The 26,029-nt window shown below is 35.6% G+C and overlaps 1 protein-coding gene across 1 annotated transcript in view; it reads left to right on the top strand.

The window, feature by feature from the left end:
• The window catches only part of WDR70 (WD repeat domain 70), a 117,985-nt gene that overhangs the window by 73,325 nt on the left and 18,631 nt on the right, over window positions 1-26,029 (top strand). Inside the window, exons 10-12 of the mRNA XM_026037965.1 lie at window positions 8,425-8,524; window positions 14,062-14,146; window positions 15,145-15,283. Coding sequence (XP_025893750.1) covers window positions 8,425-8,524; window positions 14,062-14,146; window positions 15,145-15,283 — 324 coding nt within the window. The remainder of the gene's footprint in view (window positions 1-8,424; window positions 8,525-14,061; window positions 14,147-15,144; window positions 15,284-26,029) is intronic.

Here is a 26,029-nt window from a genome sequence, read left to right as displayed (position 1 = left end):
TGTTAGATTAAAGTCATTACACCATAAAACTGGAACTATCAGAATTTTTTAAGACGTGTTGTTTCTGAAATAAATGCTTTGGACAAACCATGTTTTATCAAAAGAACCATCCGCACTGTGTATTGTATATATATAAACACTGAAGTGATTAATTCTGTAATATTTTATTTGTGAAACCAGTAGATTTATTATCTGTGATTTTGGATTCAGAAATTCTAAAGATCAATGGGAATTCATAATATTTCCCAGTGTAACGATGTGATCAGGAAAAACTACTTCTAGAACATAACTTTTGACAATTTCACTTTTTCAATACTTTGCTTTTTAATGTGTAGATTTAAGGTTCGCTTATTTAGCTAGTGAATTATTTAAAATTAATATAAGAAAACAAGCAACATGAACAAAATGATGGTGAAACTGTTAGGAAAAATGCTTGAAAAGAAAATAAAAATTGCTGGAGTTGCTTTTTTGCTTTCTCCTCCTTCCTCCCCTCCTTCTCCCTTCCCTCCAGGCTGCTCCACCCTCTCTCCCCCTCCATTTTTTTTCCTTTTGACAACCATGTAGCACAACTAGATTCTTGCTTTTACATTTTATGTATGCATAGCTTTGGGGTGAAGCCCTAAAGTTGCTGAGTTTGTCAGGTAAAATGCTGAGTTAAAGGTAGTTGAAATTGAGGGCACTTAGCAATTCTGAATATTGCATATTGGTTTAATACCCTCCCTTCCCCATTCCCCACTCACTTTGTGAAAAAAAATAGGGAAAAGTTGCATTTTAGTACTCGAAAAACAGCCTTGCCTCCCAACAGCTTACTTAGCTGAAAGGTGATGGAGATTTTTGTTTTCTAGGTGCTTTGCTTTTTTTTTTCCATGAATAGGGCACTTGAAATTCAGTAGTGTATTGATCTAATAGCAGGAGCCTTAACAGTGTTATTTATAWACCACTTAGGCTCTAAGGTAAAAATGTGTGTTTTGACACAAATATTTCATGTTGCAAAATAACAATTTTCTCTTAACTGTGACATGTCTCCTCCTTTCCAACCAACAAATAAAACCACATGGGCATTTTTAGAATCTGTGTTCTTTTAATTAATGTGCAGTGGAAATATGGCAGAATGGTTTGGGGTGCATTTTTGTGGGAAAAATGGGATAATGTAGAACACACAATAGTTCACAATACCAACCAGGCCTACACACTTTGTGTCTTGCAGGAAAAGATTTAGTAAAAGTGAACACGACTATTCATTTCYTAGAGAAATGCTTCCAAGTTTTGGAGTATACATATATTTTAGTTATTTTTCAACAAGCATATACATTAATTTATTATGAAGCTACCTTTCACAACTCACTGCAGACTATAYGAGATTAGGCTTGAGTTATAGAACCAGAAAGATTAGCTTAATGTGAATTTCCATGGATTTTTTCACTTAGGTTTCACTGCATTCACACAGTGCTTCTTTAGGATTAATAAAATGAACCTAGAATTTGAGAAAAAAATGGAGATTGGGAAGATATTAGAAATTTTATGAATTATAACAATATAACTCAAGGCAGTTGCATTATGGAGACATCTTTGTAGTTCCTCTGTGTTTTCTGATGCTGCTTATATATTGCAAATAGACAAAAGGCTACTTTTTAATGATGAAATTCTGATGGCTTTTGGAAAAGTTCTGTTTGCAAAGATGAGTTCACAGAGATCTTTGAACTTACAGTGGTTTTGTATTATGGTTATATAAATTTTTAATGGAATTCTGTAGAAGAAATGATTGTTCAGATTTTGTTCCTTTCTGAGAAGAGAGAAAGCTTTGACAGCTGAGCAAGACTGTCTGCAGATGATCACATTTTTTTAAAGGAGACAAGGAGGTATATTTTTGACTTACAGAAGCCATATTTATGATACTTTAAAAAGAAAAAAGAAAACCATAAATTTGATAGGTTGGGATAGGCTAGATAAACTGTGCAAGATACAAAGAACGTTTCTTTTATATGCTTGTCCGTTTTTCACATGCAGTATAAAAATCCCCAAAGGAAGCCAACTGAATAGTTTCCAAAGATTATTTTTATTAGCAATATTTATTGTTTTTTTGTAGCCAAGATAGATTATTTTCTCAAATGCAAAGTTTGACAATGCAGCCAAACATTCAGTTGGGGTTTCATTTTTAAATCATTAGGCAAATATTTAGCAATGCTGTTAAGAAGCCATCTTCCCAGAAGGGGATTCCCAAAATCTTCCTTGATGAATTTATTTAAACAATAAGGAACTGTCTTCTGTGGTAAACAATATTCTTCAAAATTGACAGCTGTAGATGGTAAAGAAAGCAAGGTCAGCTAGAAAGGACTTTCTCATCACTCTGTACTGGTCTAGAGATTATTTTAAGGCAACTAAGCCTGCTCACCTCCTTGTTTTGTCTAAAACTGCATATACTCAAATGTTTTGGGTGCTTTGCCTTATTGTCTTTGGTGTAAATATTAGAGAAGTCTTTTGATTTACAGAAATCAACTTTTTCYTAATTAGTTCTAGAGGTGTTGACCTTTTCTAAATTATTTTTCTGGTTATATAGGTTTTTCATTGCAAAACAATTTCTTRCTTCTGCTCAAGAAAAGCAGCAGAATATTAAGAAAAAGCCAAGCATTCTGTCTGATCAYTTGCAGTAAATAAATGTAGCAACTTTGGTGTGAAAGATATGTTAAAGATTACGGGAAGGTATTGAACTGTAATAGAGTGTGGGAGATAAACACAAGATTCCAAGGAAATTCCCCTCAGAATATTAATCCTCCACCCAAAAATTTACTCCAGCTACAACAGGTATAGGATGTAGTATACTRTAGAGAATACAGTAAGTGTACAAGTTAAATACAAGGGCTAGTCAGATGTACAGATTATGACAAAGTTATATCAGCATATTCATAGTAGAGTAATTAGGATTTAGAGAAATTAAGTTTTTAAGTCTGCTAGAAGAAAATATAGTTGAAATAGAAAATCAGAGAAGAGCAAATCATAAAAGAGTATAATAAAGACTAGCCTTCCAATTTCACAAGTTTATTTTTTGTTTTGCATCAATGTGACCATTACTTAAATAGCACCAGTTTCTGCCATGTGATGGTAGAGTATTGAAGTGGCAGAGTACAGAAGAACTGTAAGATAAGACCAGAGAAGAGAGTGGAAGGGACTTAACAAAAGCAACTGATGATAGTCAGCCACTAGAAACTGATTAATTCCTGAATTTAGTTGGCAAAGGCAGCTCATGTTTTATAGATATTTCAGACTGAGTAAATCCAAGAGTACAGGTTCTGGGTTGTCTCTGAAAGTAAGGTGAATATGCTTGGTTTGGTAGAGATGACAATATAAGTACCTGAGTGAGAAACTCAGGTTGTGAATGTGCAAGAGAGTTAGTTGAGCAGGGGAGGCATCTGTAGAAATCACTTCCCCTGTTCAGAGAACACCTTGCTTGTGCTCAAATAAGCTTGAAATGACTTTTTTTTTTTTTCTTTAATCACAGAATATTCAAGGTTGGAAGGGACCTCTAGAGATCATCTAGTCCAACCTTCCCGCTCAAGCAGGACTTTGTCGTTTATGGCATACTCACTGTTGAATTTTGCTGGACAGGATGGTAGTTGTGTAGCTTATTGTATTTGCAGATGATGTCAAGTGGAATAAAATAAATGTTAATAAATGAGTAAATTTTGGTGTATATGTATAAAACAAAGTTGGCCATAGCAAAAGATTGTCACTCTTTTACAGATTTCACTTTTCCTGCTGCCAACTTTATTTACTGCCTCTGCTTTTAAAATTATCTTGAAGATGTTAGTGACCAGAAAGAATGGCTTGGCTAGCATGTAGATGTCTTGTTAAATAAAATGGCGGAGGGAAAAAAAAAGCATTAGATAAAGTGTCAGCTTCGTATGAAATATTGTATCCTTGAAACAATATGCAAAGTTCCAAAGTTTCATTAGTTAAATATATTTTTCTCATGGAGGTGGCTTAGATATTGGAGGTTAACAAACTGCCTAGGTCTCTCTTCTGCCTTTCACTGAACATGTCTTATTTAGGATACTGGTGCATGAGAGCAGCTTGATGTAGAACCTCAACCGTGTGGCAGTGGTGTAGGCCGTTAGGTTGTGATAAACACAACATCCAGCCACAGSCTCCCTCCTTTCCCACACAGCTCTACTTCAGTCCACCGAGAATTTTTGTACAAAGGATATTCATTAATAATGCTCTAATCACATAGCTTGCTTTTCCTTAATCTCTTCTCTGACTTTAATTTTTTTCTCATTCTCTGTGTTAAGACTATTGCAAACTCATGTTCTTCCGCTATCCCAGTTTTTTTCATACTTCTTGAAACTGCCCCTTTCTCACATGTGCTTCATGTTTTCTGCCTGTCATTTCATGTTGCSCACAAGTCCAGTCAGCTGTAATTGCTTAATAAAAATAGATGTGCTAATACGAAACTAGAAAGTGTTTACATTGATGGAGTTCCTTGCTAGAATGCTTTCAAACAAGTTTCAAAAGACAGGGTGTTACTGCAGAAACTGCAGAAATACCTAAATATTTTCAAATTATTAAGGAGGGATGAACTTGACAAATTTTGTATGGCATATTAATAGTGTTCTATAATACTGGGCACCTTTTCAATGAAGGGAGAGGGATAAGGGGCAAAATGTGAGTACACTTTATCCTGATTTATCTTTTTATCTAATAGTTCAATGCGCTCTCCCTCCCTGACTCAAACTTCTTAAATGAGTGCATTAGCTTTTTTGTTTCATGTCTTTCCAGCAAGAAACATTCTGATAACAATTTTTTGCCAATGATTTGCTAGCAAGATTAGACATCAGTTAAATATGTTAAGAGGCCAGAGGCCAAACACATTATTTTCTTTGAAAACTGCACTAAACATTTGCCAGTGTGTGTAAAAACTTCTTGTTCAACCTTCAATCATTTTAGAATATTTGATTTAGTATTACAATTCAGGGTTATATTCCTTTGCAAGATAATATATGGAGGGCAAGCTTGCAAAGCTCAAAGTTAGGAAAACAATCTTCTCACTGGTAAACTGAGTAAATTTATTTTTAAAGTCAAACAGAATTGTTGATGCAATCTTATGGTGCCTTTTAGAAGTCTTTTAATTTACTTGAATTTCTAAAGCGTCTAGGATGGATAAGTTTGGCTATATTTGTTCCACTGCGATTGGGGGACAGATAATGTCTGACTCTTGGACATCTGTATCTTTCTATTTCTCTTTTCATGTGAGACACCTGAGTAGGAGTTGTTGGAAGYGTAAACACTTCATTGAAAAGTGACATTTTTTAGGTGAGCTATTTATTTCTGGAGATATGAAGTTTAGGTTAATTCATACATTAATTCATAAATTCATGCTAAGTATTACCTCTTACCAGAGAAAGGAAAGTAAATAGAAGCAAAACTCCTGAAATRGCATGTGATTTACTGTATGTTTTTAGTAGTAAAACAACAAAGAAAATACCATTTTTGGACCACAAATACCATTTTTGGACCGTCATTTCCTTATTTCATTATCTATAGAAAACAAAAGGAAGAGAATTTCAGATTCACCAGAWGGAAATTTGCTATGGGCTGGTCAGCAAAATGAAAAAAGACATTATTTTAACATGTGCAATCCTACGGTGTTGTTGGGGGGAGGTGGGAGTGCAGAATGGGCAAGTGTTGTGGAGTATGCACTAAATTTTCCCACTTCATTTTTCATTTGATAATAGCTGAAATTCATTTCATTTGAAATAGCTGAATATCATATTTTGTGCCTTCTGTCTACATTTAGTTTGTTAACCGTTTATGATGCTTCTGTATCGATTTTTTGGATAGAGAAAATGCATAACTTTACTTTTTTGTGTTTAACAAATATTGCAGAATATTTATTTTCTGATAACTAATTGACAGTTTATCCTCCATATGTTATCATATATTTGGAAAATTTTATGTAATTGGATGCATAAAATATATTTCTTAGTATTTAAAAACATCGCCTCAGCACAGACTTAGTTCTGCATTGCAGTCTGTTCATAGAATTTCTCCAGGATGTGCATAACTGGTTAGAAGTGACAGTAGTTTCAAAACTTGGTCTCAAAACAAGTACTGTGGATAAATCAGGGTTATTACATCTTCCCTCCCTGTGAGATGCATTTACTTAAAGTTTTACATCCTTTTATGTTTTCTGTAGAGTCATTTATGGAATGTGTGACCTATGTGACTCCTCTTGCAACTAAATAAATCTACACACCCCAATAAGTTTACACTCATTACTGAAATGTCATAACACATAGAGATGTTCTAGATTTTGAAGCAAATTTAGAGCAGATATTTGAATGAGTAAATGACATCAATTACTTTTGTAGCTTGAGTCTTCTGCATACAAAATAGCCCATTAAAAGCGTCTCACTGAGGTGCATAATCATAAATTGGGAGAAACAATAACTGAGGTTTCCTGTGCGAGCTTAACTCTTCTCTGCATTTGYATTATTTGATCACATCCTGCCTTGTTTTTTGTTTGTTTATTTCTGCAGAAATGTTTCTTTTCTAAATAAAAAAGTGTTGTCTTGAGTAAGCACTTGTTCAGAATTTGTCCTTTTGCTGTTTGATCTGTGATTTCAGATCTGACTTACTGCACGCTGTTCAAACCCTTTCCCCAAAGTATATACTTTTCTACCTACATATTTTCTTTTGTTCATCATGATAAAAAAAAAAAAAAAAACCTTTAATTTCCTCACCTTAGTGAATTGAATGGCTTGTTTAAATCATCCTACAGACACAGGCAACCTTTAAGTCTTGATTTTTCCAGCTACAATATTTTGTCTTAAGAAAAGAGGACAAATGCGATGTGCAGTTTCCTAGATACGTAAAAGAAYGCAACCTGTTTCAAATTTTTCATAGGAATCTCTGCTTTCTCTTCCTTCACAGTCCCTCCATTTGGATTTGTTGTCATCTCTTCCCTTGTYCATTCCCTCTTCACTCTTGGATGCCCATGTGGTTCCAGTTTATCTCTTCCAGGTCCCTTCCTTTATCCCTACTTTTTTTGAGCTCATTATGCAATCTCAGAATTTCCCCAAATGCTGAAATACTCTTTGTGTCTGCCTAATTCTCATTTTCCTTTACAGTGCTCCARGCCTGTCCCATAAGTTCTTGTTCTTATCTCGTATGCTTTCTCTGAAATGCAGTAGTGTCTTTCACCTCTTAGTTTCCCTGAGCTTCTAGTCAGTCTGATCTTTCCCTGCGATTGGTTTCACCTTTTTTCTCCTCTCCAGTTGAACTAGACTCCTGCCCCCTTTMCTGTCCCTCAACGTGACCTTCCTCATCATGGACATGGATGTAGTTGTTTGCTCTTTTACGTAATTGAATTATAAATGCAAGTTTAACACCCAGGATGAGCTTCTCAAGAGATTTTCAGGAGTCTGTGCAGAGTACATTTGCCGTACTTTTTCTAATATTATGTTTTGATCTACTTTAGCTGAATTTTCAAGGGAGACCCTTGCTCTCTAATGCCACCTYGGCATCTTGACTGATGTTTTGCAAAATATAGAAGCTGATTTTTAACTATGAAGTAATGGACTCTCCATTAGTGATGTAAAATAAATGAAATATTTGCCTTGTAMAAATGAAAGATGATTAAATTAACAAGAAAGGATGCGAAAAGTGTCTTGATATCTTAATTTAGGGTTTTAATTTTTTGGCTATGAAGCAGGAAAGTTGTATTTTGCAAAAATGCTGGGATTTCATGGAGTGTTTCCATTTAATAGTGGATTTTGGGTTTTTTTTAGGGTTTTGACAAACTGTGACATATATAGAAAGTCTGTGCAACACAAGACGCAAATCTGAAAGTAATTTCTATATTTTCTCTAGAATTACCAGGGGATTATAATTAAAAATATATAAAGCATTTCAAAATTTGAATTGCACTGTAGCTAAATGGAACACGAACCTCAGAATATTTGAGCTTTGTTCTAAATCTATAACCCATGAATTTTGGCAAGATTGAAAAATGCTATAAGTAAGTTCTTTCAAGTCCTTTCCAAAGTATGTATAATATATTTTGGCATTTTTCAAGTRTAAGTTTGCTTGGAGGGATTGCAACCTCTCTCAAAACATATTTATCTTAACCAGGCATGACTACCTTTACTCAGCACTCAGTGGGAATTTTCAAGGGACTGTATAACTGGATTTATAAAAAAGTTAAATTTTGCATTCAAACTCTTCTTGGTATGAAAACCTATTATGAATTATACATGACATTTTTTAAAAGTTCATAGAGATGTCTAACTTCTCTACCCAATAAAACTAAAAATAGAGGTGATTCTTAATTTTACTAATAGCAGCAAAGAGCACTAAATGCCATAAAGAAATATTTAGGCACTGTGGAGGCAAGCAAACTTTTAAACCTTTTATTTGTTTGATAAACAGGTACATACCAAATTCCACTGCAGGCAAGCCCATGCCCCTGGCACCGACACTTCATGCCTTGCATTTTCCTACGATGGTACCGCCCTTGCCAGCCGGGGAGGTAGGTGATGAAAGAAACTCTTTGATGTGTTGAATTCAGAAACAAGCCTAACTTTTACTAACGTAAATGGTTCATTAAACAAACTATCTAAATTGTATCATCATTTAATGTACTTGTTCTTGATGGTGGTAAGATAGCGAAATAAGTTATTGGTGACTTAAACCGGAAGTGTTTCTCAAATTCCTTTCTGTTATGATATTCCATTTAATGTTATGCTCATGGAAAGGCATTTTTACATCAGTCAAGGAATATTTTAAGATAATCATGCTGTTTAATATTGCCCAATTCTTCATAGGTTTTCTTAACCAACATTAATAATCTGCCACGAAGGTGTGTGTGCTCAAGATAACTTTCAGTCCAGAGGTTTGCCTGCCCCATACTTTGCAGGCAGGTGCAAGCATGCAATCCAAGCTGCCTGGATGGAAACCAGCTGTAACCAGAAGCTATGTGTATGCATTAGCATGGCCCCAAGCCCAAATAAACAGGCCTAGTGAGAGGCAGTACATGCAGGAATTGTGTAGTACCTAACTCATGTGCAATGACATCTTGGCAGTTTGGTGCATGGACAAAGTGAGATCACACCACAGCCCGCAAATGCCCTAAAGTGGGAACAGCACTTCTTTGTGGTGGCTGCAGCTTGCTGTTGTTTACATCCTTTCCCTCACATCCTGAGGAACAGAGTGCCCTGTTTCTAAGATTCCAAGCATTTTTCCCCAGTCACATCTTTCAGATGACAATGGTGATGGTCTTGTCCTTGAGATCCCAAGACTGAGCACTTGGCTTATTTGTTGTTCAGGTTTCTGGATCCAGAGCCAGATGATCTAAGTGGTTGAGCTAAATACCCTCAACCTTGCTGGTCCTGACTRAATGCTTACTATGTGACAGTCTTCTCCTTTTTGGAAAGTAGACAAACCATCCCTCCTCCTGTTCTGGGCTGAGTCACGTGAAGTGCCTGTCTCCCAGCCGTATTGCCCCAAACAGACATACCTTATATGATTAAAGAGAAATCTGTATGTCTTGAAGCAACAAAGATAAAATATTGTGAGGGGTTTTCAATAGTGCTGTCTTGAATGTTCCATTTATGTAAGCTCTGTCATATTTGAATTTATGAATATAGATTGTGTAAATGAACTTTGCATATTTCAATTGCATGTGGCACTTACTTTTGAGAACTTTCTCCTCTTAACTGTCTTTAGATTTTCTGTTGTGTTACACTTTTATTTACAGCCTAATCATCACTTTTTTTTATTGAGCCATGTAAGATCTTGATTGCAGAATATAAAATTGTACAGAAATTTGGCCCCTTAATGTGGTTAGAAAATGTTACCTTTGTCCAACATATTTGATTGCATTAAAAAATGTGTATGTATCCTGTGCTAAAGAATGAGGAGGGTTCATACCTTGTTTTGTCTTTTTTTGGTTAGTGCTCTACTATGAGCATTGTTTGGATCTGTACCAGGAAAAGCAGATGTGTATCCAGCCTTTCTAGATGAACACACCTGCCAAGGGCTGGGGAGCAAAGGGAGGATAGTTGTTTGGGGAATGGGGACTTTTGCTGAAAGCCTGCTTGACTCTCCTGCATCTGATGTAGATTCTGTGTCACATATGAGAGAGATGAGGCAGGGCTCAGCTGCAAGCACAAGGGAAAATGAAAAGCTAAGGAGCTGCTTATGAGAGTTCCCAGTCTTATTCTTGTTGAGTATTAGGTAGTAACTTGACAGAAACTTAAGAAAGTGATATTTTTACACACTTGTGACCACGAAAGTTATTTTTTCTGACGCAATGAAGATAGTATTTGGGAAATGTTTTCTTTGTTCAGCAGTGAGGAGGTAAGTAAGGACTTGGGCTTTAAAAATATGTGTATGTTTTCCTATGGGTATGTACAGAATATATGAAGTTAGCTTTTGTTGTTGTAATAYGAAACAGTTTGTTTAATTCCATGAATCTTGTCAAAGTATTTGTTTGGTTTACTTTCTTTGATAGGAACAGACTTAGTACCATCTTAATCAGTTAATTTGTGGAGGAAATCAGTTCATCATAAAGACAGTGAAAACTACTAACCTCCAAAACTAACGAATAGCTTTAGCAGATACGTGCTTTCTTTAGGGCTGAAAATGAAGTTTTCCTGTTTGTTTGTTTTTCTTTTTACATTTTAGATGAGTTTCTATTTTCAAAGTATTTTTACAGAAACAGAGAACAGTTATAAACTTAGTTTAAAAGTTGAAACATCTTGAGTACAGTGTCCTGAACACTCAGGAGTTGTTCAGCATATGTATTGAATTCCTATTTTGTGAAGAGTGATATATATTGCTCTTCGTGGTAAATATAAATATTATCACTTTAAAAATCTAGTGGTTTTAAATCAACTGATTCTCAGTAATTAAAACCAAGGTTCATTTCAAACAAATACTAAAAATGCATTAATGAGCACTAAAACCACAATCAATTATTTGTTGATTGGTTGTGCTTGGAATACAAATGGCCGCCTTGCAATGCTCCAATATTCTTCATTTCCATATGTATAGAGAGGAGGATATACTTAAATATATGCCTAGGCTAGTGTATCTCTCTCTCCAGTAGATGAAGTTGGTTGGGATCCTGAGAGCTTTTCCAAGCATAACTGCTGAGCTCCTGATTAGTGACATCCCTTCCACAAGGGATGTGCGCTTGGCTCGGGATGTTCATGATCCTGGCTTGGGGCTCCTCCTGCAGATGTTCTTATGTTATGCGGCTCCAGTTGCAGAACTGGAGCAGAATATAAGAAGAATGTACTTTGTCAGGTATCTCTCATTACATATAGTTTAGGCCTTCACAGAAAAGCTCTGAGCTTATAAACACAATGTTCTGGTGCTGTCTTGTTGTTACCTATGCCTTCCCTTTGTTGTAYTGAGGAAAAAAAAAATCTCATTTCCTTTATTTCCCGGATGATCTCTGCGAGTGTCTGCCCTTGAGCTTTGTTTTCAACACAAGACTTCCTCTCAAAGTAGGAGCTTCTTGAAGGTTGTTGTTGACTTTGGACTTTGAGTTTCTGGTAACCACTTTACTTTGACAGCTTTTTCACTTTGTTTGGGCCATCTGCATTCATTTACTTGTTGTCCTGGTCAGTATTCACTACAAAGAAAAAAATCACACAAAGTCCTTGTAGTCAGTGCACTGGCCTTATTTCTACTGTTTGCATTTACAAAAACCTGTCCTGTCTCACCAAAGGTTCTTTTTCTAGTAGCTCACTAGGTGAATCCAATGGTCATTCCTATTCTTACGAAGTCCTACATCTGACCTGGTTATATCAGACTAGAGTCTGATTATTAATATGTTGCTTAATAAAATGGTGAAGAACGGTGTAGGAAACGTAGTTTGAAATGCCACAGGAAAAATCTCCTGACCTTTGGGATTGCCATCAAGACAAATATTGAATGATCCAAAAGAGGATGAATTTGAATTCTACATCCTGAACTGCCTTACTTCTGACTTTGTATGTTTCTTTAAAATAACTATTTTATCCATGGATGAAGTAGTTAAAACATACATGAGTACCRGTAGAGCAACTTCTTTACATCTTGTAAAGAAGCATTACACATAGAAGAATTCTATTGAATGAAAACATCCTTGCTGTTTKGGGATATTAATATGTCTGTTTTCTTAGGGTCAGTGATTTCAATTCTAATGCAAATTAGATTCAAACAACAATGCATGGTTTGGAATATGCCACATCTTAATTAGAAGATGACTTTGGGAAAATCTTATATTATTTTTAAAGTTGATGAAAGTTTGACAGTATTGGTCACATTGTTCTACCAGCATTTCTGCCTTTCCAAATATTTATGAATTATTTTTGCATTGTGGAAGAGGGTGCTGATTTGAAATCAACTACATTTTCTAGAGTCCTTTTGGCTGCTTCTAATTTTTTTAAACCAATGTGGTACACTTTCTTGCTCACAGAAGAGCTGTATCTAAATGTCTGATTGCATCTCTCCTGCTAAAGCCTGGCAGGGCTACAGCTTGAAGATCATGTCAAGGCTCATTCCACTGGGAACAGCACAGCCTTGGCTGCTAGCCTTAGATCTGTCCCTATCCAGGAGATGGGCAGAGCGACCAAATGGTATCCTTTGCATACGTTTATAAAGTGCTGCTGCTTTTGATACAACATCTAGATGACAAGTGTTTTTTTGCTGGGGGTAGCAAGGGAAAGGGAGGGCTCGTGTTACAAGTCTGAATGCTTTGAAGTTTTTGGTATGGAGTCTACTATGAAACAATAAGAAAACAGATATTCCCAAAATAGGGACTTGATATTTTTCTTTCTTGTCATTTTTCAGCTTCATAACGAACAGAAATATACTTTGCTCTAGACATCATTTATTTAAGTTGTCCACTTCTTAAAAATATTTTGTAGTAAGGAGTTATCCTAGTCCTTAACATAAACATACATGATGTACGAGGCCACACATTACTGCTTTCCCTGTAAAGGGTACTGCTGGCCTTGATTGCTTTTGTTATGGCGTGTAACAATTATTTTTATAGTGTGTTACAATTTTTTTTCAACGTTTTATTTCCAAGGCCTGCTTTGAGCTCTTAATCTCAAAGCCTTGGAAGTTCACAGAATTCTTTTAGACAACAGAAAATTACTTCCCGACAAGGTTTGGGCTTCAGAGGATCTGTGGATAACTGGTCACTTGCCTACCTTTCCTGCTAGGTCAGGAAATTTTTTAACTTTTTGTCTAAAATTAATCTCGTGATATTTTTTAAACTTTTTTTCCTCCCCTGTGAAAGTACTGCAATGATAAATGTGAATGCAAGGGGATGTCTAGGTGCCTAAACAGGATGCCTCAGGGCTCAAGATTCATCTCATGCTAGAAATATGTATCCTAGGGGAATGGTCAGCAGAGATGTAGATCTCTGAGAATAAATAACTAATCATTTGTTGTTGTTGTTGTTCGCACTTTGTTAATATGTCATAACTTTTTAGAAGGGAATAAACAGCCTGACATTTACTGGCCTATGGAGTCGCACTGTGTTTATCAAACACAGATGAGAATTTTTATAAATGTTTATCCTTGATTTTGGCTTTTATGGCCAAAGGTGTTCTGGAAGGGTGTGAAAATGTTTCATTACAGCAAGTGTGGGTTCACTTGCTTCCCTTCTCTGCCTTCCCCAAGGAATTCTGCCTAATTTTAGGGCCTCTTCTGCATGCCAAGACTGTAATTTGTTACTGTTTGCCTGCTAAAGAAATGCAAGATCTCTGTGTGCTGTTAGTGTTTGAGGAATGTGATTCTGATGTGGATATGGGTAGGAGAGAATGCTGTGATGGAGCTGAGCTGTTGAAAAGTTCCTAATTTCCTGGGGTACATCAAGTGGGAAGTTTCATCTTTACACTTTCAGTGACTTCCTCTCCCATCCCCATTTGAATGACTCTGCCCTTCTCATTCTCTTCCTTTTTCTACGTCTTTTCATGTCTAAATTAGAGGGTGAAATTTTCTGCTAGTGCCTAAATTCTTGACTTTAATTCCTTATTGCTGTCTTTTGTCTCTCTTGTTTCACAGGAGATGATACTTTAAAGATATGGGATATAAGACAATTTAAAAAGCCTCTTAATTCAGCTGAAAGGCTGCCCAGCTTCTTCCCAATGTAAGTACGATGATTTATTCCAGCTAGCAGAAATAGCAGTAGTTGGACTGAGCAGGAGGGAGAATGTGGAAGTTCTGCTTTTCAGTTCTTGCTAGATTCTGAATGGAGCAAGGACACCTTATTCTTAGCTGTTTTGGGACTTAAGAGATATTTGAAAACAGTATTATATTCTATGATAACTCAGAGCTAGCTCTGTTTGTCATATTTTGTCCCATACCTTTTGTCCTGTCTAATTAGATTATAAACTTCTCAGAAGGAAGCCAGTTCATTGCCACACATGTGTAATGAGACACATAAATGAGCCTCATTCCTTTTTCATCTGTGATTAATAAAAAAGGACTGAACTGAAAAGTATACATAGCATAAAGGTGCAATGTATGCACCTCAAGATATGAGGTTTTATTGCAGAAGAACTATATTTTGTAAATTTTTATTGTTATTACCTGCATTTCTTTAGTTGTAGCACAGCCTAATCCAACTCTAAGGACAATTTATACTTTTGAAATAGGWTCTTGAGCAGGGAAGGTCAGGGACAGATCAATTTCAAAGTCGCAACCACTTTATTTTGTAGCATGGACAGACGGAGGAAAAGTAAACAGACAAATATTTTTGGCCACTATATAAACACACTGCCGTGCAGCATTGAAGAATATATATCATTAGTGAAAACAGATTTCATGATAGATTTATTTGCTTACTGAATGATGTTAACCAGACTTGGAAATAATTTTTTGTTTGTTTCTGATGCTGAAAAGTATATGAGATTTTTGAGAGAAGGAGTATTTTGTGGGATGGGGTTATTGCTTTTGTCARTTTGCATGTTCTGTACATAGCCGTCACTGTAAATATTAACTGATATCTGTTAAAGTTTTTTTAAGCCTTGTTTTAACCTTATTAACATCTAAAAAGGATTTCTTTTAAAGAGAGTAAGTTATAAATATGTTCCCTCCATATTAATTATCAGTTTGTTCAATGTGATGGTTTATTTTCTTCTTCAGGACAGATTGCTGTTTCAGCCCTGATGATAAAATACTTGTCACCGGCACCTCTGTTAAGAGAGGTGGTGGCAGTGGGAAACTTTTCTTCTTTGATCGGGAGACATTCCAGAAGTTGTATGAGATAGATGTTACAAATGCCGTATGTATTTTTTTTCTTTATTTCACTATTCAAATGTGAGTGAAGTTATGTTCATTTGATTTATTTCTCTATACAGTTAATGAGTCTAATTTTTTTACTCTGCATTTTTAAGTGCAAGTATTACTAGAGTGAATGCCCTGCATAAGTGCTATTGTTCTTTCAATTAAAAACAAAGAAAAAAAAAAGTATTTGAACAAGGTATTTAAGCACTAGGAAATCCCTGCTTTGGGTTACAAATTGCCAAGATTTTTTCTGAACCTTTGCAGAGCTTTAAAATGAAGCAAAAGCTCTAAAATTCACATATTTATGCTGTTTAGTCCACCAGTTTTCATAGTAAAACGTTGTGACAGAACCCCAACTTGTCCGTGAAGCCAGAGTTATTATTCATAGAATGTATTTTAGTGGACTCTYTTGTTTGTGTAACCACAACAATTTTCTGACAAAATAACTAGGACAGAGATGACTAGGAAACCCTCTATCTAAAAATCCTGTTCTAATAGAAATAAAAAATCCTAAAATTGTGAATCTGTACGAGAAAAAAGTCTGTGCGTGACTTGTGTATTTCATATGTACATATTTCCCTGTACTGAAAGAAAAGCTCAATATCATATTTGGAAAAAAAAAATCCTTTCACCTTTATGGTGCATATAAGCAAGTATGTYGACTGTGACAATCAAAGTTGGGAGAAATTCAGAGAGAGTTGCAATTGCTGACATAAGCAGCATTTCCAAGAGTTGTTCAAGTCYATCACCAACCAATTCTTTGTCGTGCTGCAGTGATTCAGGATATTGCTTTCTCCTTTGACACTTATCTTAACGCACCTGTTATGGTGCAGTGGTCTTTATTAGCAGAGCACAGCAAAGTTGCTTCTACTTGAGTTCATTTGCACTGGATTTACATTTATATTTACTTTTCAAATCACATTTTCTCTTCTGATGACATAATCTGCTCTCATCCTTCTAAAACAAGCTTATGGCTGAATGTTGTTTCACTCATTTCTTGGGTAGCAGACTTGCAAATCAAAAACACAGAAGTCATGGYAAAACAGAAAGAATGCGGCTTTCTGAAGGGGTACAAAAACTCTGCTTTGAATAGATATACTCTAATTATATTTTTTATATTGCACTGGATTTTTTACCAGAATTTTTATTTAGTGAAGAATTTCTTTAAAGATGATCTCAATTTTGTTTTCGGAGTCCTACCTATGAAACAGGCTAAAACATTAACTTAGCTCTTAAGGATTTCTAATAGATTTTTTTCCTCTGGTACGAGTATTATAACCTTTTTTTTTGAGACAAAATGTGAATGCCTCAGTATCTCCTCTGAAATTTTATGACAAATCAAACAACTACATAAGTTGGTATGGGAGGTAGATTCTCATAAGAGCTCTTCAGAGACACAGGAAGAAAACAAAGGACCTTAGCAATTATATCCACAGTGAGAATAGACTGATTAAGAGATTTCTGGACTTGGCCATGCTGGCATTTTCATTTTGTGGTGGCAAAGTCAATAATAGCGTATGGAAACTTCCCTTTAGCTTTAAGATCTCAGGAGTGAGAAGCTTGTCAATGATGGTGCTTGTTAATCTGCATTTGAGAAGGAAAGTAAATGGTAAGGATTAGTTCTCATCAACCCATCTTCTCTGTTTTCAAAGGGAATATAATTTCGAATGGCTGTCATTATCTTTCAGAAAGACTTTTCTAATTTTTGGAAATAGTCTGTTTACCTGCTCAGGTGGATAATGCGCTGTGAGAGTCCAGAAGATAATTTTTTACCGAGTTATTCTYAGTATTAGGACCTGGAATTCTGTTAATTCAAAAGGCTGAAGAAATAAGAAGCTGAGAGCCAACATTAGGAAACTGTTGGAAAAACAAAATTGCCTTTCCTGGATCCATTGAAAGTCTGAACCTCAACAGGTTCAGAATTTTATACTAATAAATGTATATAGGTGCTGATAGCTGTGTAGTAATTTTTAAGACTAGTAAATTAAGTYGAAGTATAGAGTTTTAATACTGTTGTCTTTATTTGTAGCTATAAAATTTCACGGCTTTGCATATGTCTTTTTTGTACATAATGGATCAAAAGAAACAATTTGGGGAAGAGTGGATGAAGAATGATACTTATAAATGCTATTCTTATGACATAATTTTCATGTGAGCCAGCACTAATATCTCTGAAATGTGTCTAGCTTCCAACTTCAACACTACAGATCTAACAAAACAGTTAAAYGTATCAATTTCAATCTAAAGGAAAATTACTATTTAGAGTTTTAAAATAAAGCAGCATAGTATTTTCTAGGTATTTCTGTTATATCCTTCAGCTTTTTCAGTAGTTTTATTCTTCATGCTTTTCTTAGATTGCAGTGTTAGAAGAAATATAAACATACAAAAGCATACTAAATTAATTTTAAAGATGCAGGTGGTTGTTGTATAAGCAAGGCATGCTGCTTTCTAGAAAGATTGTTGACCTGTATATTGATAGATTAATATCTTCTGTGTGGTTTGCCAAAGCRTCTTTTAGTAGTTCAGTAGTTTAGTGGTTCAATAATTAATAACTTGCTTTCTGACTACTAGCTTCCATTTTTTCCCTGTGATCTGGGACTTTTTCAGTTTTAAACTTTTTCAAACAGCRATTAGTTTTTCAGTAACTAATTGTTCTACTTCTTTACTTTTGTTTATAATCTAGTGCTTAAGTATGTAATTACTTGTGCTTGTATTTTTGAATTTTTTGCACTATATATATGTGCAAGTACACCAGTATCTGTCAGATCAAAGGAGTAAAACTGTAATTTCTGTAATATTAGATGAGTTTAGTCTGAASTGTTAAAGAAAGCAAGCACTTTTATGTATTTGTTTCAATTATGAAATGAAAATAAGAATCTTTTAGTCTTATATTCCATCTTAGTGGCACAAGTCATATAATGGGAGTAAMAGAAAATCTACTGTGAAGAGAAAGCATAAACCATAAAGGTGGTTGAGTTTTTATTTCCTTTGTTTTCATAAGGATATTTTAAGGGAAGCTCCTGTAAGCTTAGAAAATTGAAGAACACTAAAGAACAGTAAACATTATCTTAAACTTCCTTTGTAAATAGCCAGTGCAATTGGCCTGTGAATGAACCTAGGGGATAATGGGAAAATACTTAATGGGAATGTTTGACCAAAGCAGTGCCTGACATTCCTTTCCATCATGCCCTGCAAACCCTTTTTTCACCTTTTCTTTCAAGTTTTCATGGGAAAGCCCATTACTACTTCAAAGCTGCTGGAGTGAAACCTTGTAGTTTTACTAATGGACTAGCAGCCTGATTAGTCTCTGCTGTTGTGACTGAGTATAAAATATTAATTTGCTTTTCAYTTTGTTTATTAGTCTTTTATTTTTTTTGTCACAGCCTGTCGTTAAGCTCACAACTGAACTGTTGTGTCCTCTCATACGCCATTCCACCGTGTAGGCACTGGGACTTTTGAACTCAAATAAATAGTAATACTTCTGAAGAAAACTTAATATTGGTATAGATATATGTAAGAACTGGTACAGACCATGGGCTTTGTCTCTGACCAGTAGCAGTGGCCGACAGAGGAATATGTGACCAGGACAAATGCACAGTGATGTTTCTCTGGCTATTTTACCATCATCTGGGACTTTAAGATATCCTGATGTGGATGCAGGGATTTTACATTTAATAACACTGATTTTTCCCAGGGAGTGAAGCACTCATGTTGCAGGACAGCCTGATTTACTTATTGTGGATGAAACCAGAGCTTGGGGCTGGAATGACACCTGTGCCCTCTCATAAGGAGGGCAGTTGTGTGTGCACTGCTGCAGCCGTCTCAACCTGCACAGAATCCCTCTCTCGTTGGCAAGAGAACTGAGTTTTATAAAGCAAGACTTCATCCTGCTCTGCTTGTGCATCTTTTTTTTCTTTTAGACTTTTTATTCAGCTTTCTATCTTGGCCTAGTGATCTAAGAACTGTTCTCTTGCCCCCACCCCATTTACGTATAGGAAAATAATCAGGTTAAACTGTCTCCATTTGAACATTTGGAGCTTATTCTGTGTGAAATATTTCCAACTTGGTGCAAAAATATGTTTTCACTCAATTTACATGAATGAGAAACATTAAACAAATCTTGAAACCACCATAAGAAGGGTATAAAGTACGCGTAGAAAGGACACAAACTCAGGAGACCATGTTCTTTTGCTTTCTTCAGGTAGTGTGGGAGAAAGGAAGACCTGCAGCATTCTTGGGCTGAGGTCTCATTTTTTGGGCTGTCTGTAACTGGACTGTCTTTCTGGAATGCAGGAGTGGTTTCTTAGTCAAATGCATGTCAAGGGGGATTTATTCCTAATTCTTGGTTTGGCTCTGCGAGTATGAGATCTTCATGGGAAGCAGTTTTAAATACCTAGTGTATGGGAAAGAAAGTTAGGTACACAACATTTCCCCTAATGTTAGATTTTTATATTAATAGAAAATAGCTGTGGGCAGCCACTTGAATCTCTCTCACATGTCTATCACTTGTCAGATAGATCAATCAATAATTATCCTGACTACAGACAAGATTGATTTTGGCAGCAGCGGAATAGTCGTTTTCCCCATATGGAAATGAGATGAAGAATCCCTGTTATTGCCAGACAAAGATGGGCACTAAAGGAAAGTTCTATATTTTTTGAGAAACTGCTATTTTAAAATGAAAAAATAAATAATAATTTTAAAAATGAGAACATATGATGGGATTAGGTGCATTAGAAAGGAAGGGATAAGATTTTAAAATATCCCACAGGTTTTTGCAGATAAGAAACATCTGAAAACATTGACTTGTGATTGTTTTGGGAAATTTATTTCTGTTAGGAAAATTCTTTGATATTTTCTTAGTTTCTCTAATATAAGCAAAAGTTAAATTATTAAATACTTTTGAAAATATCTCTAAGGGATGTTTCAGGAAAGTCTTCTGAGACTAGCTATAAATAAGGCTTCTTTTTAACTTAAAGACTGAGAAGGAAAGGAGGAAAAAGGAATATGAAACTTCTAGCATCCTTTATGCACAGTTGATATAGTATTGCAGTATTTCTTTCCTTGACCTCAAACAATAGCATTTACTATTTATAAGGTGCAGTAATATGGTAAAGGGCTTTTCCACTGTGACCTGCTTCAATAAGATTTAARGCTTTTGCATGTAGGAAAAACTAATTCTTTTGACTTCTGGAAGAGATCGGCATGCCACTTTTGTTTTTTAAATCATTTCTTTTGTTTGAAAGGAGAATACAACAAGGAAGCACATACTGTATTCAAGGTCTGATAAATTTTTGTATTAATTAAAATACAAAATGCCTATCATAAATGACAGCTAAATGCTTTCTTTTATATTACAGTTACTTGTCACTTTTTGTTCTCTGCTTTCATAAATGTAAGGCAGTGTGGTCCATTCCTCCCTATATCCCACAGCAGTGTGTACTTCCTTTCAGGAGAGTTGTCACTAGAGGTTTATGGTGTGTGGAGGAAGATCAACTGTGCAACTTTCCTCACTCTAACAAACAGGGGTCGTATGTGCGAGTTGTGTCCCTTAGTTTTGCTTTATGTTGTGTTGAAAATCTGGCTGCAATCTAACAGCAGGTGCTTGAAAATGCCTTTCCATTCAATTACAAGGAAAACAGCTTGCCACTTAGGTTAAAAGTCTCTTTTTCTCTTAATCAAATGAATAAAAAGAATTGTTCACTAATTCAACTCAATTTTCACAATATGCTTTATAACTGTACCTTGAAAGATGYGATTCACCATTGCCTCCATATATTTCATATTGCTTTAAATTATTGGTGTCTGAAAATGTTTTTTATGATATTTCTGGTTTCTGCATAGAAAATTATAAATACTGTCCATTTCAGGTCCCTGCTCCCTTGAATGTTTCCACACATTTTCTAAATCACATTTCACAAGGGAAAAACATTATTGTTGCTTCCTTTACTACTGTATTCTCATGAGTATTTTAAATCTAATGATAGCAGGTCACTATACTCTAGATATTCCCTAACCTCCCGCTATATTTATTATATTTGGCTCTTTTCCTTGGATGACCTCCAGAGGAATCTCAAATCTGAAGATTTTTGCAAGTGGGGCTTAAAGCAGAATTTAAATATAATATTAGTGTATTTTTAATATGTGTGCAGACTTTCTTTCTGGATCAGAGCATACATAGTATCAGTGTATGAATGTTAACCATCTTTTTGCTCCAGAGAAGAAGAGGGTGGAAGCAGTTCGACAGTCTTTGTGATTCAACTTCTGAGATATTTAAATGATTTAATTCTATTATTTTTGTTGTTTTCATGCACTATACTTTTGGTAAATAAGTCTGTGTACTACATAAGGGAAGGAGCAAGCTAAAAATTAAAAATCCAGCAGTGGCACCTGCCCGTAGGGTCACCACTGTGCAGGAAGATGCCGGGGAAAGAGATTACAGAGGGAATTAACGTTGCCTCCGAGCAGCAATAATATCTAATATCTTTTTGTGTTTCTTAAGGCCGAATTTTGATGCCCTTGGAAGGGAGCAGCRGGGCAGCGTAGCTGGTGTGTAGCAGTGAGGGCCATGCAGGTGATCTGCAGAGACAGCAAGGGGCCTATACAAAGGGAAGGAGAAACCTACCTGTATACAAGACTTTCTTTGCGTTGCTGGCTTTACTGATTGATTTCACTTTCCTTTGTGCCTGTCAATTATCCTTTTTAGTCGTGATTGTTTAGCAGAAGTGTTGGTATTTCTGCAGATAAGATAGAGGTTAGCTTCRGATTAGAAGGCTAATTTTTTGAATAATTTCTTGATTTTTTTACCTGAAATTTTACTTACATAATATCACAAAGTATGTCTTTGTGCACCTGGAGACAAGTACACTGAYATATTTGCTTAAAATTTTCTAAGACCTAGTTTTGACTGCTGATGCTGTGAGAGGGAGCATATAACACCGTTTCCTTTTGAAGCTCTCAGATCCTGAAGACCTGCAGGAATCACTCTATTGCCTATAAGTTAAAGGGCTTGCTGACCTTTCCTGCAGTCCAGTGTGATGAGATTTTACTATATTCTGAGATTTTCCTCTGTTTTTTTTTAACAAATAGTGATATGGTATGCATTCTTACTGGGATGCATTTCACTAGCAGAGACGTTTTAAAGTTTGCCTATGAAATCTGTGGTGGAAAGTGAGATTTGTTTACTCTATACAGTAATACGCACATATCCAAAGTTTCTAAATGGATCATACCTTCCTTATAAAATGGAGAAGTTTGAATAATATCTAATTGTAGAGTTTGTTTAAAATTAATAAGTAACCCTATTCCATGGGATGAGGAACAATTGTTGAACGATTTGGGGGTAGTGAGAAGCTGACTTCAGCTGTTAGTATCCACATATTTTTATATTTTATTTAAAAACATAGATTTTACTTTTTGAAATAAGTGTGGTTTTTCTGAAATATCTTTTTTATGTCTCCCTTTATTTCTGGGAAGAAATATCACTTAAGTCAGGAGGACTTTTCATTGTGCTGATTCCAAACTATAGAAGATTAGGTTGGAAGGCACAGAGCTTTGATCCTTCACTTCAGCTCAGACTTGAAATTGCTTACTCCTTTAAAGTATAAAGCTATCTGGTAATGTTAATTTGAAAGGAATTATTGTTTTATAAAGAGTACTAATAAGCCAGTAGAGCTTCCTAAGCAGTAGGAATTGCTTAATTGTATTTTAAACTTGTGCATATTTCTAAGATACCGTACTGCATAAACAGCATTTTGCCATTAATATGTAGTTTATTATAGGAGCRAAGAGAGAGTAGATGTGCTAAGTTAACCAGTTGCACATACACTCACACTGGTTTTGACAGATGAGGATTCTTTCTTCAATGGCAGAACTTATAAAAATTTCAGTACAGACAAATACACAGCACAGCCAGAAAAGCCACACTTGGCCACTGCTGCGGTGACCRGTATTTAGAGTGTCCCTGGCCGCTGTCATCGTGTCCTTTCACCCCCCGCGGCCCTTCCCTGCTGCCCTGCCACTTCTCTGGGCAGCCAAGTGCAGCAAATCAGAACCAGGCTGTTCAAACAGAGCCCGTCACATACCGTCACGGCCACTGAAGCAAAGCTGCCACTTAGGAAGGAGAGACACTTTGTTTAAGTTTGACTTTTCCTAACTGAAAATATTTTCTTGGGTCGGCAGCAGTTCCTGTGAATTTTTTATTGTGTAGATTCAGAACAAAGCCTGAACGTGAATTATGTTTTTATAGGACAGAAAAGCGGGAAGAAGTGAGGGAAAGCATAAAGCTTTGTTTTTGTTTCTGTTTCGATTTTTTACATACCTTCAGAGCTAGACCTGATCTTTCAAASTGAAATTCTAAGGGACAATTTTAGGAGTTTGCATTTGATGTATTAATTCTGAACTGGGAGTATTTAATTTGGCCTCCAGAATCCTTTTCCCTGTGTGTGTAGCACAACATGCTGTAACACAGCTACTCTTTGTGTTGCTCCATTTAGTTTTCTGCTTTTCTTCTATAGTTGTTTTGGCCTTTGTAGGCTACAGGGATTCACCTGACCAAATATAGATGTGCACAAGTGATTCAGTCACCCTAGGTTCCCTTTCTAATCATCAGAGAAAAATAAACATATGCAGACTGTGATTTATCTCATCCTAAAATAGATATCTAAACTAGGTTAAGTGAAGGACACTGTAAAAATGCTTATATCTCTGCATTGATTATAAAAGGAGGTGAGTGATTTAAAGAGTAGACTTCTAAGGAACAGAGGTGTTGGCACCTTAAATTTGGTGAGGTGAGACCCACCTAAGATCTTCACTTCCTTCCATTGATATTGATTCTCTTGTGCTAAAGCACTGGAACATTTTGTCTCTCTCTGACCTTGCCAATAGCAAAGTAGGAGACAGTGAGTTTCTTTTGCTCTCATTTCTATTGATTTGTGGCTGTGCATAATTTACAGTAGCACAGCAGAAAAGCAGGCACACTCTATGAAAGGACTGTGCTAGCTGAGACAGTCAAGTGTAAGCTCTGTCACTTAAACCTGTTTTCCAAACATAACTGTCAAAGCATCAGTAAATTCACCTTAAGAATACAGAGCACTATTTAAATATGAGCAATCTTTTAAAATGACTCCAAAAATGAAATTATTTTTAATCAGTAGAAACTTCATGTCACAGAAAAATCACAAACTGCACAGTCTTGCTTGAACAGGTAGAGATGTGTGAAAGTCTAGGATTTGCATGTTCCTTTTCAATTTTCAGTATTAATCTTTAATTAGCAATATGTTTTTCTAATGTTAAATTACCATCATATGACAAATAACTTATAAGGAAATGACTTTTGTTCTTTTCAGTTTACAAGTGGGATACTGGCTGTGGGAGAAGGGATAAAAATCATCTGTTCATCATTATCATCCTTCAGTAGAGWTTTCTACTCTCTGAAAGTAGTTTTCTGTATGTGTGATTGTTCCCAATTTACAATTTCTTTGTAAGTTCTTTTATAATAACTTTTTTTTTAGCACAGATAGTAACCATGGGAGCAGAAATGAATTTGATTAACTTCTTATAGATTAGATTAACTTTTTTTAAACCAAAAAATCTGATAGCTGCAATCCGAATAATCAGTTCTGAAATTCTGGAGAAACTCTGTAAGAAGGATGAGAGTCTGTCTGAAAACTCTCCCTGACCACTGAAAGGCCATATCTGAAGAGAAAGAAAAATTGAAAAGACTTACCCCCACAGCCCATACTGCATATAGTAGTCTGGTTTTCTTCCACTATCGTATATGGCCAGAAGAGCTTTATTTATGAACTTTTGAAAAGCTCGCATGTTATCATGTATTATCAGAAAGCACACTTCATATGAAGTGTTCATTTTCAAAGACAAATGTATGAGGTTTAACCTTAAAACTTTAGGGAGAAGAGGTTGATTCCAAGGAAAACAATGCCTGATTAAGATGAGAAGCAGTAAGACCTCTTGAAGGAGGAAAGAAAGTAAAGCATCATTGAAAAATATAACTGCCATCTACTATTTTTTTTTAATGCAGTAGCAATACAAATACTGTTGGCCCCACTGAGTTAAGTGCTGTGGAAATGTGTGGTGAATCCTCTTTATGCCAAAAGTATAATTCCTTGCAATTTCTCAGGAAGTGCTGAATCTTGATATTATGACGGTCTTGCAACAAATAATGACCTCAATATTGTTTTAGATTAGCACATGCATCCTTCCCCTCCAATTCATCTGTGTATATGTATAACATTTTGCTGATAATAGAAGATTGTTTCTTTGAGTATTTGTATACATCTAAAATTAATTACATTCTGTTGGATCCTGGTCAAGTTTTCAACTGAAATGCAAAATATAAGAAATAAATGCTTCAGAAAACAGCAAACCTTTATTCCCCCTAACGTTCTGGAAGAACAGAGTGCATGAATGTAGAGATGAACAATACTTTCAAGATGGCATCATTATAGATGCTTTCCTCATTTTGTTGCATAACCTTATATTTTGGTAGATTCAAAAGATATAATGAAATTAAGCAATTGCTCAAGATCTGGAATGTGGTAAGAAAATATTTGCAGGCATAAATATTAAAGTTTGAATGAAGTGTGGGCCAGGGAGGTGGATTTTGCATACACTGCTGCAGTCTTGAACCATCCTTGCACACAGATTTCTAGTAGAATTCTTGCAATCCTTGACATCAGGGTTTATGTTTTATAACCTTACCAGCTTTGTGGTTTCGTGTTAGGAG

The sequence above is a fragment of the Nothoprocta perdicaria genome, unplaced genomic scaffold, assembly GCF_003342845.1.
Source record: "Nothoprocta perdicaria isolate Ctin4 unplaced genomic scaffold, notPer1 scaffold_1, whole genome shotgun sequence".
NCBI classification, from domain to species: Eukaryota; Metazoa; Chordata; class Aves; order Tinamiformes; family Tinamidae; genus Nothoprocta; species Nothoprocta perdicaria.
Note: the sequence above shows the minus strand (reverse complement) of the source record. Positions and strands in the feature narration are given on the sequence as shown.